Genomic DNA, 23,118 nt, shown 5'->3' on the forward strand with positions numbered 1-23,118 from the left:
TTTTGATTTCTTTTACATTTCTAATTCTATCCTTACCCAGAGTTCTGACAAAGGTCATAATAACATTGAGATTTACTATTTATTATTTTTAAAACGGGTAATAGATTATCACAATATATGGGAGCTAATTAAAATATATCTTTTAGAAAACTATATATATCTTAATAGATTCCCAAAAATTTATACTTTACAAACAGAATTTTTATTAAGTATGCACTTACCCATATTGCAAGCTTAGCTTTATTTCCATCAACTGATATAGTCTTCACCTTGAAGTCAACACCTGGAAAAGACAACATTTAATTAAGTTTACAGTGGCTCATCAATTTTAAAATAGACTACGTAGACAAAGATATAAAACAATGCCCCAAGTTTTATGCCCAAATGTACAAAATAGAGATAAGGAAGGGAGTATGATATGATAGTAGAAAGAATGTTAGACATAAAGCAAAGGGAGCTTGGCTTGATGCAGAGAAAACTGAGCACAGACAGGAAAATAATTTATACAGTAACAACATTGTAAGAGGAAAAAGAAAAAAAAAAAATGCAATGTCCAGTCATCTTGATGAAACCTACCACCCAACTTCCTACAAAAGAGTTATGGACTCATGGTTCAGATGACTCATATTTCTGAATATGATAAATGTGTCAATTTTTTTGCATAACTAATTTATCACAAGGACTATTTTCTCCTTTTACTGGGGATAGAGAAACCTATTGATAACGTCCAATATGGGGCATGGGTAAGGGACAATGACCATTAAGTGTTTTTTTAAATACCAAAGAAAATAAAAACTCAGAAGGAAACAGTTTAGCTAGACAACTTTGAAACATGTTGAACTTATTATATACTTTTCTTTTAAAGCAATTAAAAAAAAAGATATTCATGATTTTATATATAATCCTTTTTTCCCCCAATTCTACAGATATATGGAAACATCCTGTTTACTGTTGTTCCTTAAATTCAGAATAAAAATATGAAATCTGGAGGAGAAAAAAAAAGAAGCCAAAAAAAAAAAAAAAAATAGCTGCACAAAAGAAAACAAGGTCTAAGTAAAACTGTGACACAAAAGACAAGTTTGGGATAAATATTCTGGATTTATTATATTTTTTAAAATGTGTACTATATAATATTCTATTCTTTATACATATTTATCTTCACTTTGTTCAAGTTTGCCAACACAATACTAAAAATAAGAGGAGATGGGCTAGAATCCAGTGGCACCACTAATACTTCCCAGATGAATGATCTCAGGCACTACTATCACTTACCTTCTCTGCGTCTTGGTTTCCTCATTTGTAAAATGAGAAGGTTGAAAAAGATGTCCTGTAAAAGTTCCTTTTAGTTCTAAATCTATGATTACGGTATATTCAAAGAGGCTTTTATATGGTTTTTTTTTATTTGTATAGACAGTACAGGAGCTTTTGGTTTTTTTGCTATCATATAGAATTGAGAAGTCAAAAGTTTATTGAACTTAAGCCTTTTTTAAAATTCCCCTTTGATTTGATATCTGCCTTCACCCTACCTCCCTCTGCTTCCCAACTTAACTTGTACTACAAAAGACTGAATCCATATAATGGATTGCCATGACATTATAAGGGAGAAGTTTGAGAGCTGTTCTTTAGATCAGAGAGACTTTTAAAAACTGATATTCCATTCCCAGACTGCTTCTCATTCCAGCCAAAAGTCAACTAAGGTTTGAAATGCAACTTTTGTAACACATTAAAAATTCCTATTTAAATTGTATCAACTCATTTTTTTAACTATCCAGGCTCTCTTTTGCCCTAATCTATTTTTGAGCAAAACAAAAACTTGACAGAACCACATTATATTCTTTTATTATTAAAAAATCACTTGATTTATAATTTAAATTATTAGATGAATAGAGAAGAGTTAACAATTTTGTATTCAAATTCCTAAGAATCTTAGAGCCTATCAGGATCACAAAATTTTATGAAAAGCTTTTCTCAGAATTATTTACACAAGCAGTCACATAAGGTTTTGCTATAGCTGTTCAACAATTTCTCCCTTTCCAGGAAAAGAGGCTGAAATATGCCATCTGGCTCAAATGAATGGTAAGTGCCCAAACCTCTTTCATGAATATCAAAAATGCATGTAGCTTATCCCAGTGACCAGAGGGAAAACATTAGCACACAAAGTTTGGAAAGAAAACTTTAAAAAAATCTTATTAGTTTGTCACAATCCATTTAGAACAAGCTCAACTAAAAAAAAATGTATGCTTACAGAGCACCTGTCAGTAGTATGGAAATAAAACTTCAGGATGATCAGGAAAAGGTTAGCTTCTGGTGGAACATTCATGAATACAAATTAGGTATTAGCAAAAAAAAAAAAAAAAAAAAATTTATGCCAAGCTTTCTTCCACATGACCGATTTGGGTGACAAAGATTATGAATTACTTGACTAGTAGGACCAAGTATTCAATAGCTTAAGAGTATATTACTTAAAGAATCAATGAAGCAGATCATTCAGTCCTCCAGGTGTCCATATTTCAATTTTTTTTTCCACCAACAAATAACCAAATCAAAGTCTTCAACAAGTTAACAATAAAATAGATAAAAACTCCAAAAAATAAAATAGGCTTAATATAGCAAATTAGAAAAATATTGTCAATTTAATGTTTTCCTGAATAAATCAAAATATTTAACCATGACATCTGGGAGGTGATGCTGTGACTTGCAAGTGAATTGGATTTAAGTGAAAGAGAGCTGTACAACATCACCTGCCTCACTTTCCCCTCCAAAGCCATCTGGGTGACTGGAGATGGCCCTGGATGAAATGGGAGCTCTTGGTTTTTTTAAAGTCTTGAACAGATCTCGATTTGATTGAGGTCACAACCATTCAGTGATTAAGGCTAGGTAGCAATTGAGGTAAAGAATCTCTTGTTTCAATACTGGGAAATGAGTGTGGACCACAACATAGTTATTTACACTCTCTCTGTTACTGTTTGCTTGCATTTTTGTTTTTCTTCCCAGGTTATTTTTACCTTCTTTCTAAATAGACAACTGGATAAATATGTATACATATATTGTATTTAACATATACTTTAAATATTTAACATGTATGGGACTGCCATGTAGGGGAAGTAGTAGAGGCAAGGAGAGGAAAAGCTGGAACAGAAGTTTTTGCAAAGGTCAATGTTGAAAAATTACCCATGCATGTTTTGTCAAAAAAAAAAAAAAAAAAAAGAATCTCTTACCTCCTAATCCTCTCATCCCCTAAAAAATTAAAATCTAAATAAATAAATCTGGGAGGGGAAGGCCCTCAGGGTTTCTCCACAAAGCAGAAGTGACTGCTATTTACATTCAATCTGAGCCAATCAAGACTCAAACAATGACCAAATGGGGCTTGGCCTAGGACCTACTGGTGGCCAGTCAATGAGAATTGGCTTGATTTTACACAGCACTGCAATTAATATATGAAAAGCACTTTGTATATATTATCTCATTTGATTTTCATAACTCAATTAAGTTTGGTGCTCTTAGGAAGCTTCTGAGGCAGTACTTGCTCAAATAATCTTGACTCTTAAGTCCAGCACTTTCATTCACTACACTATCTAACAAAAATCTTAGTGACCTGCTCATTTCACATTTAGGAAAACTGAAGACAAGTGAGTTGAGTGACTTAAGAGTCTAGTTATCAGATTTATATAAGTCAATTGGCTTGCCTCAAAACAAACAGGGAGTAAGTAGTAGAGGTAGCAAGAGAATCTATTACCAAATCAGAAAGTGTACTCTTCACCACTATTAATTACCGCCAGTGTTAATCTTTCACAAATTCAAACTTAGAATAACGAAGTTAAATAGACATATATTCATATGCTATAAATGCTAATTCTGAAAAATATTTTAAGCAAAAAAAAGAAACATCTAAAAATTAAAAGGCCTTAAACAAAGAACATAGAAGACAATAAGCTGATGAATGGAACGAATAAAACTGCAGAGATAAAGAAAACAAAGATGTGACTAATATGTATTTTGTTTTTATATTATATATTTCCTACTGCCTCAAAGCTCTCTCGGAATTTCAAGATATTTAAGGAGGGGCAGTTAGTTCATACAGTGGCTAAAAGAACCAGCACTTAAGTCAGGAGGACCCAAGTTCAAATCTGATCTGGACACTTAATACTTCCTAGCTGTCTGTCACCTGATCTCAACTGCCTCAGCAAAACAAAAAAACAAACAAACAAACAAAAAAAAAGACATGTAAAGAGTTTTAACACTACATTAAATAAAAGTAGTAGTAGTTCCATGGTTATCAATAAGACTGAGGAAAAAGCCTTGGAAAGTTATGGTAGATAATACAAAGGATTTTGGATAAGTAATCTCATTTATTTAAACTTACCTATCATCTATATACCTTTTTAACATTTCATCATTATTAAATTTTTTCTGTTATTTAAGAAAAAAGGCTATTATACAAACTCCTTTACTAAATTATATTTGGATGCCTAATCATGTGAAAATAATGATCCCAGATTCATTATGCTCCCCCCCCCCCAAAAAAAACCCACCTCAATGAGTTCTGACAAGTCGAAAAAGGTTTGAATACAATGACTTTATATCTACCATCTCAGAATCATAACATAAAAAGAGATCCATCACCAGAGTGGTAATGAATTTTTCATTCACACAATTACTTCTGAAGATCTTCTAAGTCAGAAGTGATGCATTTGCATCACTGGAAGGAAATACCCATATAAAGGAAATCACAGGTTGTAGAATTATTTAAATATATTAGGTTGTAGAATTATTTAAATATATTAAATGAGACTTCAACAAATAATCACTGTCCTGAAATATTTGCAAATAGACAGCGTTCTTAAAATAAGACCAACTCTACTAAATACAGCAAAAAATTAAGAAGATTTTTTGGTTCATTCATAGCTGATCCCTGACCACCTTAAAAAGCTTCTGGAAAGATGCCACTAATTCTAAGAGTAGAACAAAGCATCAATTTTGCATAGTCTTCCAAAGATCCAACACTAATAATAAAGAAGCAGTGTTAAGTCAAAAGAAAATTAGCAACCAGTACAAATTTCTGTATAAACGACCTCTGATTCCCCAAGTACTATCAAAAACAAAATAAATGATAGGCAATCCCAAACTAAACTTATTTTCCAAATTAATTTAATAACCAAAGAATAGAGATTATGAAAATTATGTAATTTTGTAGTGTATGTAAATTATGTAATTTCAATTATGTGAAACAGAAATTTTTCATGAAAGATAAGAGGGAAATGGGGAGGAAAGGTGGCATTTACCTCACATTTCTGATAAGACTGATATCTAAAATATATGAATTGTCTTAAGAAATTATGACAATTATGTAAGATCAAGATCTATTTTCCAATGGATGTTGTTGAAAAAAATGTAAAAATAGTTCTTTAAAAACTGTAATATAACAACCAAATCACGAATAAGAAAATGCAAATGAAAACCAATGAAGTAAAAAACTGATAAACTGATCCAGAGATTCTTTGACTAAGCATACATACTTAAGACAGACAAAAACTCTAACAGCAGCACTTTTGTAAAGTCAAAGAACTGGAAAAAAGGAAATGCTTATCAAATGAGGCAGATATACATAAAATGTTACTTTATCATAAGAAATGGTGAATATAAAAAAATTCAAAGAAGCATGAGAAGCCCAATGGTGTAGTTAGATGTTGCAGTGCATTAAACAGATGGAGATACTGCATCTCAGAAACTTATGAAGTGTGGCACTGGGCAAGTCACTCAAATTGTCTTGATAAACCTACTTCTGATCATTATATACCTTAACAACGATATTGTATGAGGATGTATTCTGATGGAAGTGTATTTCTTCGACAAGAGAATATCTAACTCAGTTTCAACTGATCAATGATGGACAGAAGCAGCTACACGCAAAGAACCCTGGGAAATGAATGTAAACTGTTTGCATTTTTGTTTTTCTCCCCGGGTTATCTCTACCTTCTGAATCCAATTCTCCCTGGGCAACAAAAGAACTGTTCGGTTCTGCACACATATATTGTATCTAGGATATACTGCGACCTATTTAACACGCATAGGACTGCTTGCCATCTGGGGGAGGGGGTGGAGGAAGGGAGGGGAAAAATCGGAACAGAAGTGAGTGAAAGGGATAATGTTGTAAAAAATTACCCTGGCATGGGTTCTATCAATAAAAAATTATAATAATTAAAAAAAAGAGAGAGAGAATTAACTGAGGAAACATATGTAAAGCACATATAAATCCTATTATTGTTACAAGAATTGAGAAAAAAATGTGTATGGCGAAAGAATAACCTACCAAACACCTGAATGCTGCGTAATTAACCCAAGTTTAACCCTAGAGAAGAGTTAAGAAAATGTACCTTCTTCCTTTCACTGCAAAGGTAAGAAGATATACGAGCATGGAATATTATATATATGGTAGGATATAATGGATATGTTTGGCAGTTTTGCTAAACTGTTTTTTTTTTTTTGGGGGGGGTGGTGGTGGTGGTTATAAAAGATGGTTCTCTGTATAAAAGAGGTATATTTGGAAATGCAAATGGCCATGCAAGAAGCAGAAAATTCCAGCTTTCACAAATATTCCAGCAAGGATTTTTTTAAAAATGCAAAAGAACTGGAAATTATTTTTTTCCCTCAAAACTCCAAGGAAAAATTGCATGAGCTTATATATATATATATATACTATGCCAGTTTAGGGCCATAGAAAAGACAGAAATCTGCAGGCACTATGGAAAAAGGGGTCCAAGCAAAAAAGCTTGAAGCTTTTTTTTTCCACAGAAGTCTTCTAGTATGTGAACCAGAGTCCTAGAAGCCACGGTATCTTGGAGGAGGAAGGTGTACTTTCTGACTGCAAATCAGACGAAGCAGACATGGCAACAGTCAGGGCACATCTTCTATCAGACTGTCCCACACAGACCTGTTAAGAGAACACAAACCAATCTCTTCTCCAGACTGGTTTACACAGGAGAACTAGTGCAGCTCTTATTAGAAAGCCAACATCCATTACCAAATACTAAGTACACAGATCATCATTCCTCCCATAATTGTGGAGTCTGACCTTTACACAAAGTTCAAATTCAAAAATTAAATGAGTAAACAGAATATCAATGATAAAAGAATTATAAAGCCAGGGATACAAGAAAAAAATCTAGAAGACTTGTCATCAAAAGCAAAGACTCAAAGATATTCACAGAAAAATCACAGATATATTTTGGAAGAAATGAAACAAGAGTTTGAAAATTATCATAAACTAAATTAGAGTTCTAGAGGAAAGAATCAGAAAGGAAATATGAGAATTAAAAGAACAAACTGAAATAAGAATAGTCAAGTTAATACAGAAAATATAAAACTTTACTCAACAATTTCCATGAAAATTAGACTAGACAAAAAAAGACCAATTACTTCATAAAACAATACTAGAAAAAATTCTGGAAAAAAGAAACTTTTTCTAAACTATATACTATTCAAATCAACTGGAAAAAACAAACAGATCAAGAAAGACAGAATTTCAGTTATCATCAAATCCAAAATCCACAACTTCCAGGTTAAAAAAGAAACGGGAAAAAAAAAAAAGAGTTCAAATACAAAGAAACCAGAAACAGGATCACAAAAACCCTGGAAACTACCACTTGAAAGCAGAGAAGAGCTTAGAATATGATATTCCAGCAGGAAAAAGATAAAAACTTTTAACCAATAACTTATAATTTTATAGATAAAATACTTTAATAAGAGAACTTCCAAGTATTTCTCATGAAGAAACCAAAGGTAACTAACTATCTTCGAAGTACAAAACAACAAACACAGACCCTCCCTTAGAATATGATATTCCAGCAGGAAAAAGATAAAAACTTTTAACCAATAACTTATAATTTTATAGATAAAATACTTTAATAAGAGAACTTCCAAGTATTTCTCATGAAGAAACCAAAGGTTAACTATCTTTGAAGTACAAAACAACAAACATAGACCTCCCCCCTCACAAACACACACACACACACACACACACACACACACACACACACACACATCCCTATTTCTTCACAGTCCTTTTTGTCTTTGTAAAGTTGGAGTGGAGAGCAAAAAGAGGGAAAAATAGAAAAGGACAGTCTGGATACAGTGATATACACCTATCTGTAATTTTCAAATATTGAGGAGGTTATGGTTGACAAATCTCTTAAACTAAGAAATTCTGATCTGCAGGGGACTAAGCTGAACAAATGTGCACACTAAGTTTGGCACAAATGTGGTAAGCCTCAAGAAGCAGGACAACACCATTCTGGAAAATATATCAGTAATGAGAGAAGCAGTAGCACCTGCATTTTCCAGCATTGGAAAAATAGAGGACCACGCTTATTTTTTTAAAAAAAGAAAAGGGCAGGATAGAAGAATATACAGAATTCACAACCCTAACTAGAACATGAATAAGGATGAATTAATCCATAAAACACAGTAAGATAGAAGAATGGATTAGATAATAGAAAACACAACATGTAATTAATAAGAAACCTACTTAAGCTGATGAAATCAGATAAAAAGAGGGGCTGGAGCAAAATCTATTATGATTTGAGCAAGTTACTATGCTTCTCTAGGCTACAATAAATAAATAGATTTATTTAAATAAGTAACAAAAGAACTCTAAATCACCCTTTAGATAATAAATCAATATCAATTTACATATCTGTATTAAGTGGCATAGCATCTACATATTTAAAGGAAAAGATAATCAATAAGCAGGAAGAAATGTTAATTACAGGCAGCATTTATTTAGAGCATTAAAGTTTTTAAAAAGCTTTATTATTTGTTGATATATTTGGTCTTCACAACAATCCTGGGAAATAGATGCTATTTTTTATTCTTCATTTTACAGATAAGGCACAGATTTTTTTTTTTTTATTAAAGCTTTTTAATTTCCAAAAGATATGCATAAAGATGATTTTAGAAAGGCCTGGACAGACTTAAATGAACTGATGCCAAGTGAAATGAACAGAACCAAAAGATCATTGTATACAACAATATAATAAGAACAATAATTCCGATAAACTTGACTCTTTCCAACAATGAGATGATTGAGGCCACTTTCAATGACCTTGTGATGAAGAGGGCCATCTAAAACCCAGAGAGAGGACTGTGGGAACTGAATGTGGACCACAACATAACATTCTCACTCCTTTTTGATGTTGTTCGCTTGAATTGTTTTCTTACTCATTTTCTTTCCTTTTCAATCTGATTTTTCTTACATATATTGGATTTAATATATATTTTAACATGTATAATATATTTTGTATTGCTTGCCATCTAGGAGAGGGAGTGGGGGAAGGAGGGGAAAACTTGGAACACAAGGCTATATTGTATGTGTGTGTATATATATATATATATATATATATATATATATATATACACACACACACACACATACACACACAAGGGTCAATATTGAAAATTATCTATGCACATGTTTTGAAAATAAAAAGGTTTAATAAAAAAAAGAAAAAATATGCATGGATAATTTTTCAACATTAACCCTTGCAAAACCCTGTGTTCCAATTTTAGAATACAACAGAGGTAATGGTACAATTATTATTTAACACACTTTTAGATATACAAATACAGCTGAATTATGCTATAACTCACACTATCACAAAAATAAATCTAATAAGCTTTAGACTCTCAAACATTTTATCCATTTTACAACATGCAACAAAATGTTGCAAAAAGTAAAGATGGCAGAAAATATATACAACAATGTAAAACACAACAGAAATGAAATTTAATGCTGTGTAATTTTATTGAAGAAATTGTCCCTACGGAGAGAAAATGAATCCATTTTACCTTTGCAGAGATAGTGGGCTAGCAATGTGGAATGTGACATTTTTACCAGACAATGAGTGTATTGCTTAATTTTGCTGAATGCTCTTTTCCCCTAATTTATTAATCTTTGTTTAAGGGATGATTAGATGGGTGAGACACAGGAGAAACAATATATTTGGAAATTAAGATGGTGTAAAAATAAAAGATGTGAATAAAATAGAAATTTTAGAAACAAAAAATGTTAAGGAGGAAAGATAGATACTTTTTTAAGGAAAATTTTCATAAGGAAATGAAGAATTTCCCAAACTATGAGGTGTACTTTCCTGGAAAGATATCAATCAATCTCAGTCAAAATCACTGGATGACTTCTACAATTTTTTTTTTTAAGCTCAAATGAAAGTCAAAAAAGCCAAAACTAACTAAGCAAATTCAGTGAGAGGTGAAGGTAGGGAAACAGAGTAAGAAGGGAAAAAAGGAATAGGGTGGCAAAAAAATATAACCATCCATAGCTGCTTGTGAAAAGCAAAAAATAGCAAGGGACAAGATGCTCCTCCAGGGAAATGGGAGTACACTTGTTACATGAACAGAAAGGTCCTAAATAACACCCAAATATTTATATAGTACCGCCTTTTGTGGTATCAAAGAACTAGAAGCAAAATAAATGCCCATCAATTAGGGAAATACTAAACAAACCATAGCATGCCAATTGTCATTGTTGTTTAGTAGTTTACAACTCTTCATGAGTCCACTGAGGTTTTCTTGGCAAAGATACTGACTGAACTGATTTGCCATTTCCTTCTCCAACTCTTTTTACAGATGAGGAAACTGAGGAAAAACAGAGTTGAGTGACTTCCTAGAGTCACACAGCTAGAATGTGTCTGAGATCATATCTGAATTCAGCAAGACGAGTCTCCCTAACTCCAGGCCCAGCACTCCTATCTCCTATGCCACCTAGCCACCCCAATGGCATATCATTGAACTGTAAAAGAAAGGTTAAATAAGAAGGATATAGAGACACATGGGGAAGATTTATATGAAAATACACAGAACAAGGAAAATAATGATATATGATTATAATAACGTAAACAGAAACAAGTTTATCAACAAGCATTATATAGTGACTTGCTAGCAGGCCAGCACTATACCTCATTATTAGAGATGATGGAGAGAGAATTGGTGGAAGATCTTGCTAAAGGTAAGATTTCAGCTGAGACTTGAAAGAAGCTTGGGTGGCCATAAAATAGAAAGGAAGAGAGAATATTTAAAGTATGGGGAACAATCAATGAAAAGGCATGGAATTGAGATGAAGTGTTACTTGCAAGAAAGAGCAGCAAGGAGAAACAGTGTTCCTGGATTCTAGAGTACACTGAAGGGAATAAAGAAGATTGTAAAGACTGGAAGGAGCCAGGTTGTGAGGAGCATTAAAAACCAAATAAAGGAGAAGATGTGTGGGGTAAAGTGACTGAAGTCAAGGGCAGCTCTAAGGTGGAGACTGATCCTGATGACCAAGGATGGAATTGTCCTCTACAATAAAAGCAAAGTTCATAAAAAGAGACTTAGAAAAAAAGATAATGAAGTCTCTGTTTTGGACATGGTGAGTTTGAGAAGTCTATGCTGCAAGAATCAAGTTTTTGTAGGTCCTTAAGCTAAAAATGGTTTTTAAATTAAAACCATTTAAATGATCTCATGTTTAAAATAATGTAGATTGTGTGTGTGTGTGTGTGTGCGCGCGCGCGCCTGCTTGTGCGCGCACATGCACGCACCTTGGGGTTTTTTGGGGGGTAGTTATCATTAGGACTTAGAAAAAAATGCTCCAGGACAGTATTTGGTACTCAGGCTTTATGGGATATTTCCCACACTATATCTTCCCCCCACCCCCCTCAGGAATATCTAGTGCAAAATTCTAAGAAGTAGTTTGTGATATACTTACTATTAGAGTCCAAGAATGAGTAGGGCAGTAAATATATTTGCATAGATAATTAAACATATGGGATCTGAAGACAACACCAAGTGAGAGAAGAGAGCAGTGGTTTTTAAGCTGGGAATAGATTTCAGAAGGGTTGTTAACTTGGGATAGAAAAAAAAATCTTTATTCTCACCAAGTGAAAACAAACCAAAACAGCATTTGTACTGGTTTGGCAACAAACCAAAGTAGTGTTAGTAACAATACCTTGACTCTGTCACCAGTAAATCACATGTTCATATTACATTACCATTATCATTTATGCTCATACTTTTTCAAAATTATTGTATTAGATCTTCCACTAAATCATACATGAGTTTTCCTGACTCTAGGCTTATTTTTATATAACTGGCTTTTTTATTTTATTCGATTAAAAAATTAGAGAAGAGTTCCATAAGCATCACCAGACTCCCAAAGTGGATCATGAGAATGACAATGTCAAAGAATGCAAAAGTCAAGAATGAGAACTAAGAAAAGGCCCTTAGATTTATTATTAAGAAATCAATGATAATTACAGACAAAGTAGTTTCAATTTAATAAATTTGTTTGCAGAGGAGAGAAAGGAGAGTTGAAAATTTTAAGTTTAGACACTAACCATGAAGTCAAGGCAAGGCTTGAAAATGAAGCAAATTTTTTTGTTGTTATTTAAGAAAGAAAAAAAAGAATAAAAAACAAGACAAGTTTTCAAGTATGGAAGCAGTCAATAAACAGAGAACCTAAAGATTAATTAGTATGCTACTAGGGATGACAGAGAGGCAAATCTGCTGGAAAAGATTTGAAATTAGGCAAGAAAATCATTTCATCCAGTCTTTGAATCAGTAATCCCATACTTGGGCAATGTCCCAAGAAAGTCAAAGACAATAACAAAAACAACAATTGAAATAAACCAAAAGATTTTGCTGACTTGTATGATCATCATTTGAGTTATAAAAGAACTATGATATAAGAATGTAATCAAATATTGTCATGCAATAAGAAATGACAAACGAAATTCAGAGAACATGGGAAGATACATAGATGAGCAGTTCAATAAAGTCAATAAGCAAATCCAAAATATTCACAATGATTATACCCATGTAAGTGCAAATATAATGAAAAGAAAGACGAGTCATTGAAAAACTAGCTACAATCCAGAAAATAGATAATGGAACACACTTCCTTTCTCACAGCAGAGAGGTTACTAAGATTCCTATCAATACTATGTATACACTTTTCAAATCTGATCACAATACTGTCTTTGTTACAGGGGAAGTTGAATCTGGAGAGCAGAATTCACTGGAAAAAGTGAAAAATACAACATTGCAATTTTTAAAAAGTAAATTTCTTGGGAAGTCTATTCTCATCTCATATCTTCATCAAGGATTTCCCTCAATACATGTGAGTTTCAATGCTTTCATAAAGTTGAAAAAATAACCCTATGGTCAGATGATTAATGTCTTCTAAGCCAATCAATTAACCAAGATTTATAAAGCAGCAACGTGTACCAGATACAGTGACAAATGCTGAATGACAGTAAGTAAAGCAGTTCCTTCCCTCAAGTGACTGACATTCTACTGAGGGAAAAAAACATTTAAGTATAAAAGAATTTATGTAAAATGAATGCAAGGAGTATGGAGGAAAAGCACTAACAGGAATCAAGAAAAGTTTCATGGGTCAGTTTGAGCTGAATTTTAAAGGAAACCAAGGAATCCAAGAAACTGAGGTAAGGAGTATTCCAGGCATGGCATTCTTTGGACAGTGAAAAAAACATGAAGGTAGAAGAAGATGGAATGTTGTGTATTCTGTGGAGAAGAGCAAGCTGGTTAGTAGGACTAGCCTATAGAATGTAGAAAGAAGAAATATTTAACAAGAAAGAAAATAATGACCAGACTGAAGAACTTTAAATGAAAAACAGCAATTAAATATATGACTCTAAAGATTAACAGGGAACCCCAAGTTTACTGAGCAGAGATGACATGGTCAAATCTTCACTTTAGGAAAATGATTTTGGTGGCTTTTGTTCTTGATGGCCCCAATCTTTTTGGAAAAACTCTCTATAATTTATTAACTTTAAGATCATTCACACACACACACACGATCACTGCCAGTGAATACTTGATCAGACCCAGTAACTCTTAATAAAACAGCAGAATTCAGCTTATGGCTCAAAAATGGTACTTCTGTGATTATTGTTAATATTCTATTTTGAGAAACATGTCATATTTTTCGCTACAATGAAAAGGATTTTTAGATATTTGCATATGCAGTCTAACTCCAAAATTCTAGTCGTTTATTACAACTGTTGGATATCTTTAACCAAAAGTTCAGAAGCCTTCACTGTACCAAATGGCCTGAGACACTTACTAGCTGTGTGACTCTGCATGAGTCACTTTATCCTGTTTGTCTCAGTTCCTCATCTGTATGTAAATTGAGCTGGAGAAGAAAAAGGCAAATCCAAATGGGGTCACTATAGAGTTGGACACAACCTAAAACAACTGAACAACAAAAAAATTGAATTCATTATCTCATCTTCTCCTCAAAACTTCCTTCTTCCTCATTTATTTCTATTGAGACTACCAATAACCAGGCTCATAACCTTGGAATCAATCGCAGTCTTCCCTCTTCCTTCCCACCCAATTACTTGCCAAATATTGTTTGTATTTATACAACAGAGCTCACACCTGTTCTCTTTTCCTATAAGAAATGATACTTTCTAGTGCAGGCTCTCATCACCTCTCACCTGGACAAAACTATTTGAACAACTAAATAACTGGCCTATCTTTTCCCTTCTCTACTCAATCTATCAAATGGAAACTCCTAAAATACAAACTTGACCATATTACTGCTCATACTTTCTTGCTTCTAGGACTCCCTTTAAGTTTCCTCTTTTCATATTTAAAGCCTTTTACAATCTGAGCTCCCATCTGCCCTTCCAGGCTCGATGAGCACCAATTACTTTCTTGTGGACACTACCGTCCGGCCAAACCAGCCTGCTCACACTCTCCTTACAAGTACTTCTATCTCCCATCTGATGCCTTTCATTCCCCAAACCTAAAACACATATCCCCTTCATTAACTCTTCTTAAAAATCATAACCTCTCTCAAAGCTTAAGTGCTACTTCCTATAGGAAACCTATACTAACTCCCACAGTTGCTCATGCTCTCTTCCAAAAATAGCTCCTGGTAGATAAATTGCCTAAGAAGGGGTTTCTGCCATATCCCACAAGTAGCAGAAACATTCTAGCTATTATTCTATAGCCTTAGCACAAAACAGCTAAAAGCAAGCTACTTTCTCCTTTTTGTTCACATGCCTACACTGTTAAAAATAGTCATCCAAAAATAGTTTTGTGCCAGTAAGGAAAAAAGATATCACTACATAGAAACCAGGAATTTAATAGATCCAAAGTAGTACTAAGGGTCATAGCAATGTTTAGTCAAGTACTTCACTATTTTGTAAATGTTGTTTTCAGATGTCAAATGAGAGTGAAAGCAATTAAAGTGTTTTAGGATATAAAATGTTTTCAATTTCTGGGTAGCAACATAATGCTTATTATAGTCCCTAAAAGTAATCCAAGAACTAATGATTGTAAGAATAGCTCTGTTTTCATGAGTTCAGGACCCAAGGAATAAATTATGTATGTCTTAGCTTTATTTCTTGCCAAAATATATATATGATCTCCCAACTAGTCAAGATCTACATGTTTATTTTTTTGTTAATATACAGTCTTTTTATAATCTGCTAAAGGTTAAAATAAATCTAGGCAACTAAAGATAATTTCTATTTTTGAATATAGATCAATCATTCTTAAAAATTCGGTGGATTTGTGTTTAGTAAATATAATTAACTTTTGATTATTGTCAGCAAATTTTAAATTCTAAGTTGATTTATCATTCTAACATATAGCACATCTCTAGACAGCCTTTCCTAGTTTTATACTTTAAGTTAAAAAAAAACAAAAAACCAAAGTTTTCATCATGGTCTTATCAAATTAATTTTAATTAATTTAAAAGTGACTTTAAAATAGCAAGAAAAATGCTATAATATAAAATAGCACTTTAAAAAAGTAACTTTAAAACAGCAAGAAAAATGCTATAATATAACCCAAAGTCCAACAAATGTCTTCTGAACTACCAGATGTTTGACATCTTCAATATTGTTCTCCATTTATGCAACTGAGAGGCAATTACAAATGCTACTTAAAATCAAAGGACTATATCATTTGATGTGTAGTCTATATGAATTTTAATAGTGGCCATGTAATCTAAAATCCTCACATTCTAGGAAAGACAGATCCAATAACTCTGACTTACTAATGTCACAAGCATAGTTAGTGGCAAAGCTGGGACTAGAACTCGGTCCAACACTGTTCCCATCATAATATGCTGCATCAAGATATTGGTCCACAGTTCCAATGGTCTTTTGATGAAGAGAGCCATCTACACCCAAAGAAAGGACTGTGGAAACTGAGTGTAATTCACAATACAGAATTTTCACTTTTTTCGTTGTTTGCTTGCATTTTATTTTCTCTTTTTTTCTGGTTTGATTTGGTTTTTCTTGTGCAGCAAACTAATTGTATAAATACCTATGCATATATTGGATTTAACATTTCTACCATGTTTAACATATATTGGGCTACTTGCCATCTAGGGGAGGGGATGGGGGAAGGAAGGGAAAAATTGGAACACAAGGTTTTGCAAAGGCTAATGCTAAAGAATTATCCATGCATATATTTTGAAAAATAAAAAGCTTTTTTATTTAAAAAAAAAAAAAAAAAAGATATTGGTCCACTCACTATACAAATCATACTCAAAGCATTTACTTTTAGCTTCTATCAAAAAATATTTGACAATACATATGAACTTCTATCAGTCCACTTGATTGAGGGAGTCACAAATACAAAGTCTTACCTTTTATTAATACTACCATTTCCTTTTAATATAGCTTACCAATTGTTGCTGCAAGCTCTGGATCAAAGGTATCATCTGTGAATCTCAACAGAAGGCTGCAAGAGATGTTAAAAAAATTAAGTTTAGAAATATTTCTTTCAAACACATTGATAAAAAGTTTATTAATGGCTCTTGAAATTTGCAACAATATATAAAAAGAAAATGACAGCTGATTTGCAATGATGGCATAACCTCAGGCATAAAGTGAGAAGGGAAGTAAAAAGAGGATGCTATAGGAATATTCAGAAAGTCATGCTGGGAAATTCTAATAACTTGAAAATGAAAATTCTCTACCTACAGCAAAAGTATACCTTAACCATACAATTTTGCCAATGTGTCATTTTGGGGAAATTTTATTACATCCATCTTTACCTCCTTCACAATCTTTATTCCACAAGTCAAAATTTCTCTACCTCTTCACCTGTCTTCTTTGTACAAGTCTGAGGTAAAAGTTTTGCCAAAACTGGCAAAGATAACAAAAGATGGAAATAGTTAATGTTAGAGGAAATTCAGTTGTAGGAAGACAAGCAAACTGACACACTATAGAGCTTCTGAATGTGTGTAAATATTCTGAAAGGCAATTGGAATTACTAATAAGGGATGGCTTGGGAACAAGAATCATAAGGAAATATTGGTAAGGTGTAAGATCAAGAACAAGTAATACACTCAAAGATTTTGCTAGGAATCAAAGTCCAGTTTGTGGGGCTACATTTGCAGTCTTCTTTTCTATTTGCCATCATTCTTGATAATATACTTCTCCTTTCCCTTATAGTTGCCAAGGCTTGTCAATTCTATCTACACGAATTATCTTGCATACATCTGTTCTTCCCTCACAGAATGCCAACCAGGCCTCAGTTTCCTCTCTATAAAATAAAGTGAATGAGGTGGTTTAATGTCTCCCAAACCTAATTATACTCTCATCTCTTCTCACCTGAATGATCACAACTCTAACTGTAGACCCTAAATCCTACATTTAGGGTCACATTCTTAGGGGTGGTGGGGACGTCAGAGACCATCACAGACAAACTGAGGCTCAAGGAACTTATTCAAGATCACTGAGTAGTAAGCATCAAAGGTGGGATATGAACTCAAAATATTCTGACTCCAGACCCAGAACCCTTTCTATTATTCAAAGCTATTCTTCCTCTACTGTACCAGGCTAACAGATTTTCTATTACCTCTATGATAAACCACAAACAACTCAGTTGGTTTTCAAGGTCCTTCAACCCTTGGCTCCAATCTACCTTCCTGGCCATTATTCTCCTTCACAGATTCACAAATAGATTTGACTGGTATCTTTTCAACCTTCCATTCCATCTTCTCCTTTCTACTATATATTATTTTATTTTATTTATTATTTATTTATTTATTATTTATTTATTATTTTATTTATTATTTCTACTATATATATTTCTACTCTATATTCCTTCAAGAGCCAGCAAGATTGTATCTCCTCTGTAAAAGCTTTCCCAATTGTGAGTTCTCTTTTTCAAATTAACCCTTATTTCCTTGGGTTCACAGGTGTATTACCCCCAACTCACCCCTAAAAATGTAATACTCTTTTGGCTAGTAAAGTTTTGTAACCCAACTGCTTAGCACCCAGCATTGCACAAAGTAGAGGCATTATATTCATACATTTAAATGGTATACTTTAGATTTATATATCTTTATATATATTCTCTTATTTGATTACAAAGAAAATGTGGGGAGAATCAAGTAATCTAAACAATTTAATCCCATTTTACAGATGAAACCCTCTGGAGGCTTGCCCAGGCCACAAGGTTACTAAATTGCAGGTTTTCAATAAAATAAAGAAAAAGCTTTGATGTGTCACTTCCACTTGGCAGAGAAATAAATAATTTCTCTAAATCACTAATAAAAAAGCACATCAAAATAACTCGTTTTTTTGCTTCATATCCAGCAAATTGTCAAAGATGACAAAAGATGAGAACAGGCAATGTTGGAAAGGTTACAGAAAGATTAGCACACTACTCCAACGTTATTGGTACAACCACTATTAAGAAATTCGTACTCATGTAAAGAAAGTGATTTTATCCTTTATCCCTTTATCCTTAAAAGCCCATACACTAGGCATAAAGACTAAGAAGGTCAAAGACAGTAAGGTCTACTATTATCCAAATATTCCATGCCAACACTTTTTATAATAGAAAAGAACTCTAAACAAAACAGAATCCCATTAACTGGGGGAATAGCTAAATGAATTTGTGAATTAAAGAGACTATGTCATAAGAAATAAAGAATATGATGAATACAGAGAAGAATGAGAAGACATAGAAAGTGAGTAAAAAGACCTAGAACATAACATATAGATATATGACTATAACTTAAGTGGAAAAAAGAACAACCATTAAAAAAAAAACTGATCACTGTATAATTATTATGAACAAGCTTGACCTTGTTATAAGGTTTGTTTCTGTGTAGGAGAGGAATATACTGAGAAATAAAGTTGCTATTAAAAAATATAAGAGCAATTAAAATATTTTAAAAGATTAACTCAACTTTAAAAAAATTATTGCAAGTTTTCTGTACTAAGTTAATACTTTTTACTATTAGATTATGAATATCCAGTACAAGTTAACATGATTAAGGCAAAGAGAAACTTTGCATAAAACACTGAAACAATTTGGACATTTTAATACAATTTTAAATACCAAGTCACTCATGTTTTCTTTCAACTTGTGTTACTGTCTTTAAAGGTGGTCCAAGATTAGGAGAAAAGCAGAAAATAGAGCTGGGCAACTAGGTAGTATAGATCTATGATCATGGGCAAGATACTTAACCCTGTTTGCCTCATTTTCCTCATCTGTAAAATAAGTGGAAGGAAATAGCAAAACACTCCAGTATCTTTTTCCAAGAAACCCTGAATAGGGTTACAGACTCCAACAGTACTGAAAAACAAGAAAACGGCCAGGGATGGGGGAATTTTATAGCCAATTTTTCAGATAAAAGCTTCATATCTCAAATACATATGAACCGAGTCAAATTTATAAGAAAATGAATGATCTCCCAATTGATAAAATGCTCAAAGTATGATATGAACAGGGAGTTTTGGGAAATCAAAGCTATATATAATAACCTTAGAAGTCACTAGCAGTTTCTTAGGGGATGGCATTTTAGTCCTTAAGCTGCATATATTTCAGTTCTATGTACTGAATCACATTTCTTTTATGGAAGTATTTTATGGTTCCACATTTATATATTTATATCAAATATTGGCCTTCTCTAATGTTGGGTTGGGAGAGAAGGAAGACAATTCTTCACCTAAAATGCAACCAGAAAACAAACAATTACCCCCCCCACCCCCCTACCAAAAAAAGGCAGTTCATGTCTCATTTTGAAAGCTTAACAATCTTTAACTCCTGATTCTAACTCGTACATCCAGCCTACTCTCTACTATGCACTATGATTTCTTGATTACAACCCCTTTTTATCTGAGAAATTTTGGCATATAGAATACGTATGCAAATCAAACATTTATTGATAATAAATTTTAATTTTGTGACCCAACATTCAGTTACACAAACCCATATGGTAGTACTGCAAACCAGTTTTAAAGGCTCTGTACTATATCACATTGCCTTTTCTACCTACTTACTATCCAAAACTCCTCCACATTCTGAAACAAAACTCTATTAAGAAATTTATACTCTGTTAAACATGGGAAACAGCAAACATTTCTTGAATAAAATAAACCGAATTATGAACTGCTTTTAAATTGCTTTTGAGTAAGTCAAATTCTCTCATTTACTCTTCAAATTAAATTTTCTAGAGGAAAAAAGAAATGAAGTTTTTTAATGGATTATTGAGTTTGGGGGAGGTAGAGGTGATTGTAAGGAGTAAAATGAGATTCCTTAAGGTATGCTATATCTAGAAGCAACAGATTTTCAGTAAGATATCTTGGGAAGTTAAAATATGTAACATGCTCTCAGCAAAAGCACAAATATTGTTCAAAAACACTATATAACAGGTAGAAACTTGCAAATAGCGAGATTTGGGAAATGGCAGCCTCTCAATGGAGATTTAATCTCTAATAAGCACATCATGCTTATTATAAATATTTTTATTTGTTTAGTCTTTAGACTTGGTTTGGAAAGAAGCTTTGGAGGTCCCAACTAATGGAAGCCTTTCCTCTCATACAAGGAACTATCCAACAGGTGGAACTCCAACCACATCACTACCTCAAAGAAGAACCTGTTCTACTTTCAACTGGAATTCATACTGAGCTGAAACTTTTTTAATGGTAGCAAACACAAAATCTAGTCCCTTTAAGGCCCTTCAAATACTTGAAAATTAAGCATCTTTCCCTTTTCAAATATATTTAATATATTTTATGTAATAATATAATATATATAATAACATAAAATATAAAGCACCATGCCAGTGACTATTGTTGATCTTATCCTACAATGTATGACTCTGCACATAATAGGTTTTTTTTTTTATTATTATTATTATTATTTATTTATTTATTTAATAGCCTTTTATTTACAGGTTATATGCATGGGTAACTTTACAGCATTAACAATTGCCAAACCTCTTGTTCTAATTTTTCACCTCTTACCCCCCCACCGCCTCCCCCAGATGGCAGGATGACCAGTAGATGTTAAATATAATAAAATATAAATTAGATACACAATAAGTATACATGACCAACATAATAGGTTCTTAATAAATGTTTTAGACATAGCTGATACCTATTCAGGACTGAGTTGGGGATAATATTACAATACCTTTAAATTAGATAATCCTAGTCCCTGTGATCTCTGTGATCCAGTTCCTCATCCCTTCATCATCTTGGTCACCTCCCCAACCCCTTCTTAAAGTTTTATCCAGAAATGTACACAATGCTCAATAAAGCTGGATTTTTTTTTTTTTTTTTTACCATGGACTCCCACTAAGTTTCCAGTCAACTAAAGCTCTTGTATTGTTTCCATATCAACTACTGTTAAGCTACATTTTCCTCATCCTACATGAGATTTTTAATATTAGTAATAAAGATGACAGACAGAAGAAAAGAGGGAATAGGCTGACCCACCATAATAGATGATTATGATTTTGAAGGGTTGTTAGAAATCATCTGATTCTGCTTCATTTCACAGATGAAGAAACTGAGGCCCAGCATAGTTAAAAGTGAACTGTCCGAGATAATACCAATCAGGACTGGAACTGGAACACTTAGATTTCTTGATCTCTCTAGTCTAATGATCATTCAACACTACCTCAAAAAAAATTAGAAATCAGATCCACTGATTAATAGTTTTAAAAAGCTGTGTCACTCAGGAATTTCTCAACACAACTCATAAAACTGACAGGATTTAAAGTAGTAAGAAGGTTAGAAATCATCACCTCCTTTTGATTCAACAGTAACTTCATTTCAATAGAGAAATTATTGGTATAGTTGGTTCAGGTTGCCATATATGACAAACTTAGCTGATATTACTTGCTTTAAAATTCCTGAGCTTCCATTACAGTACATTAGTGAGGCATCTGGAGGCACTGAAAAGGGGAATGGATTGTAGACAAGAGGAGCTGAAATGGAATCCTAGCTCTGATACTTATTACCTATATTCTTTATAGACTCGAGTTTGCTCACAGGAAAATTGGAACTACCACCACCCACCATACAGCAAGTGTTTTACAAATCTTTAGGCGCTGCAATATAAATTATCATCTCAGTTGCCTTATCATTTGAGAATCAGATGGTCTCTTGAAAAGACAGTAATCAAGGACTAGAGTTAAAAAGTTCTCATGAGTACTTTTAACATTTACTAAATTTGGAGTGATAATGGACAAGAAAATAAAAACGTACTAAATTTAATCATATTATATATATATTATATAGAGCATTTATAACTATATATATTCTATCATATAAGCACACGTAAATATACATTATATAACGTATACGTTATATAATGTATATATGTATACATTATATACATATATACATTATATTAAGTAGATCATTAATGTAAGTAAATGTTAAATTTAAAAAACCAATATACTATAGCAGTCCATAAATTTTCAGGCCCCAGAAATGTGGGATATTTTCCCCAACTCACTAAACTGGATTTCAAAATGTAACTTTCAGGAGAATGCAAACAAGCTTCAAGGAATCAAAGATCACTCATTCTGACTAAATAAAACCTTACCATTAAGAAAAATCGGTATACAGTTTTAACAAGAGCAGGCAGAGAGCGCCTGAAACTTTAGCCTTGTCTAAACATCCAGGCTGCCCATAGGTAGGTAACCTTACTCATGATCAAGTGACCCAGCGATGACTTCATCGGAACTTTGCTCCGAAGGGAACGACAGTAATCACTACAACATTCCTGCCCCATCCACCTAGACCCACATCAGAGGGAGGCTCCGAAGGCAAGGCGCAG

At 33.0% G+C, this 23,118-nt stretch overlaps 1 protein-coding gene across 1 annotated transcript in view; it reads right to left on the bottom strand.

Moving 5' to 3' along the window:
• The window catches only part of RAB18 (RAB18, member RAS oncogene family), a 43,892-nt gene that overhangs the window by 19,902 nt on the left and 872 nt on the right, over nt 1-23,118 (bottom strand). The window contains exons 2-3 of the mRNA XM_003771850.4: nt 16,712-16,767; nt 222-283 (exon numbers count right to left, since the gene is read on the bottom strand). Of these exons, the coding sequence (XP_003771898.1) occupies nt 222-283; nt 16,712-16,767 (118 nt within the window). The remainder of the gene's footprint in view (nt 1-221; nt 284-16,711; nt 16,768-23,118) is intronic.

Source organism: Sarcophilus harrisii, chromosome 5 (assembly GCF_902635505.1).
Source record: "Sarcophilus harrisii chromosome 5, mSarHar1.11, whole genome shotgun sequence".
Classification (NCBI taxonomy): domain Eukaryota; kingdom Metazoa; phylum Chordata; class Mammalia; order Dasyuromorphia; family Dasyuridae; genus Sarcophilus; species Sarcophilus harrisii.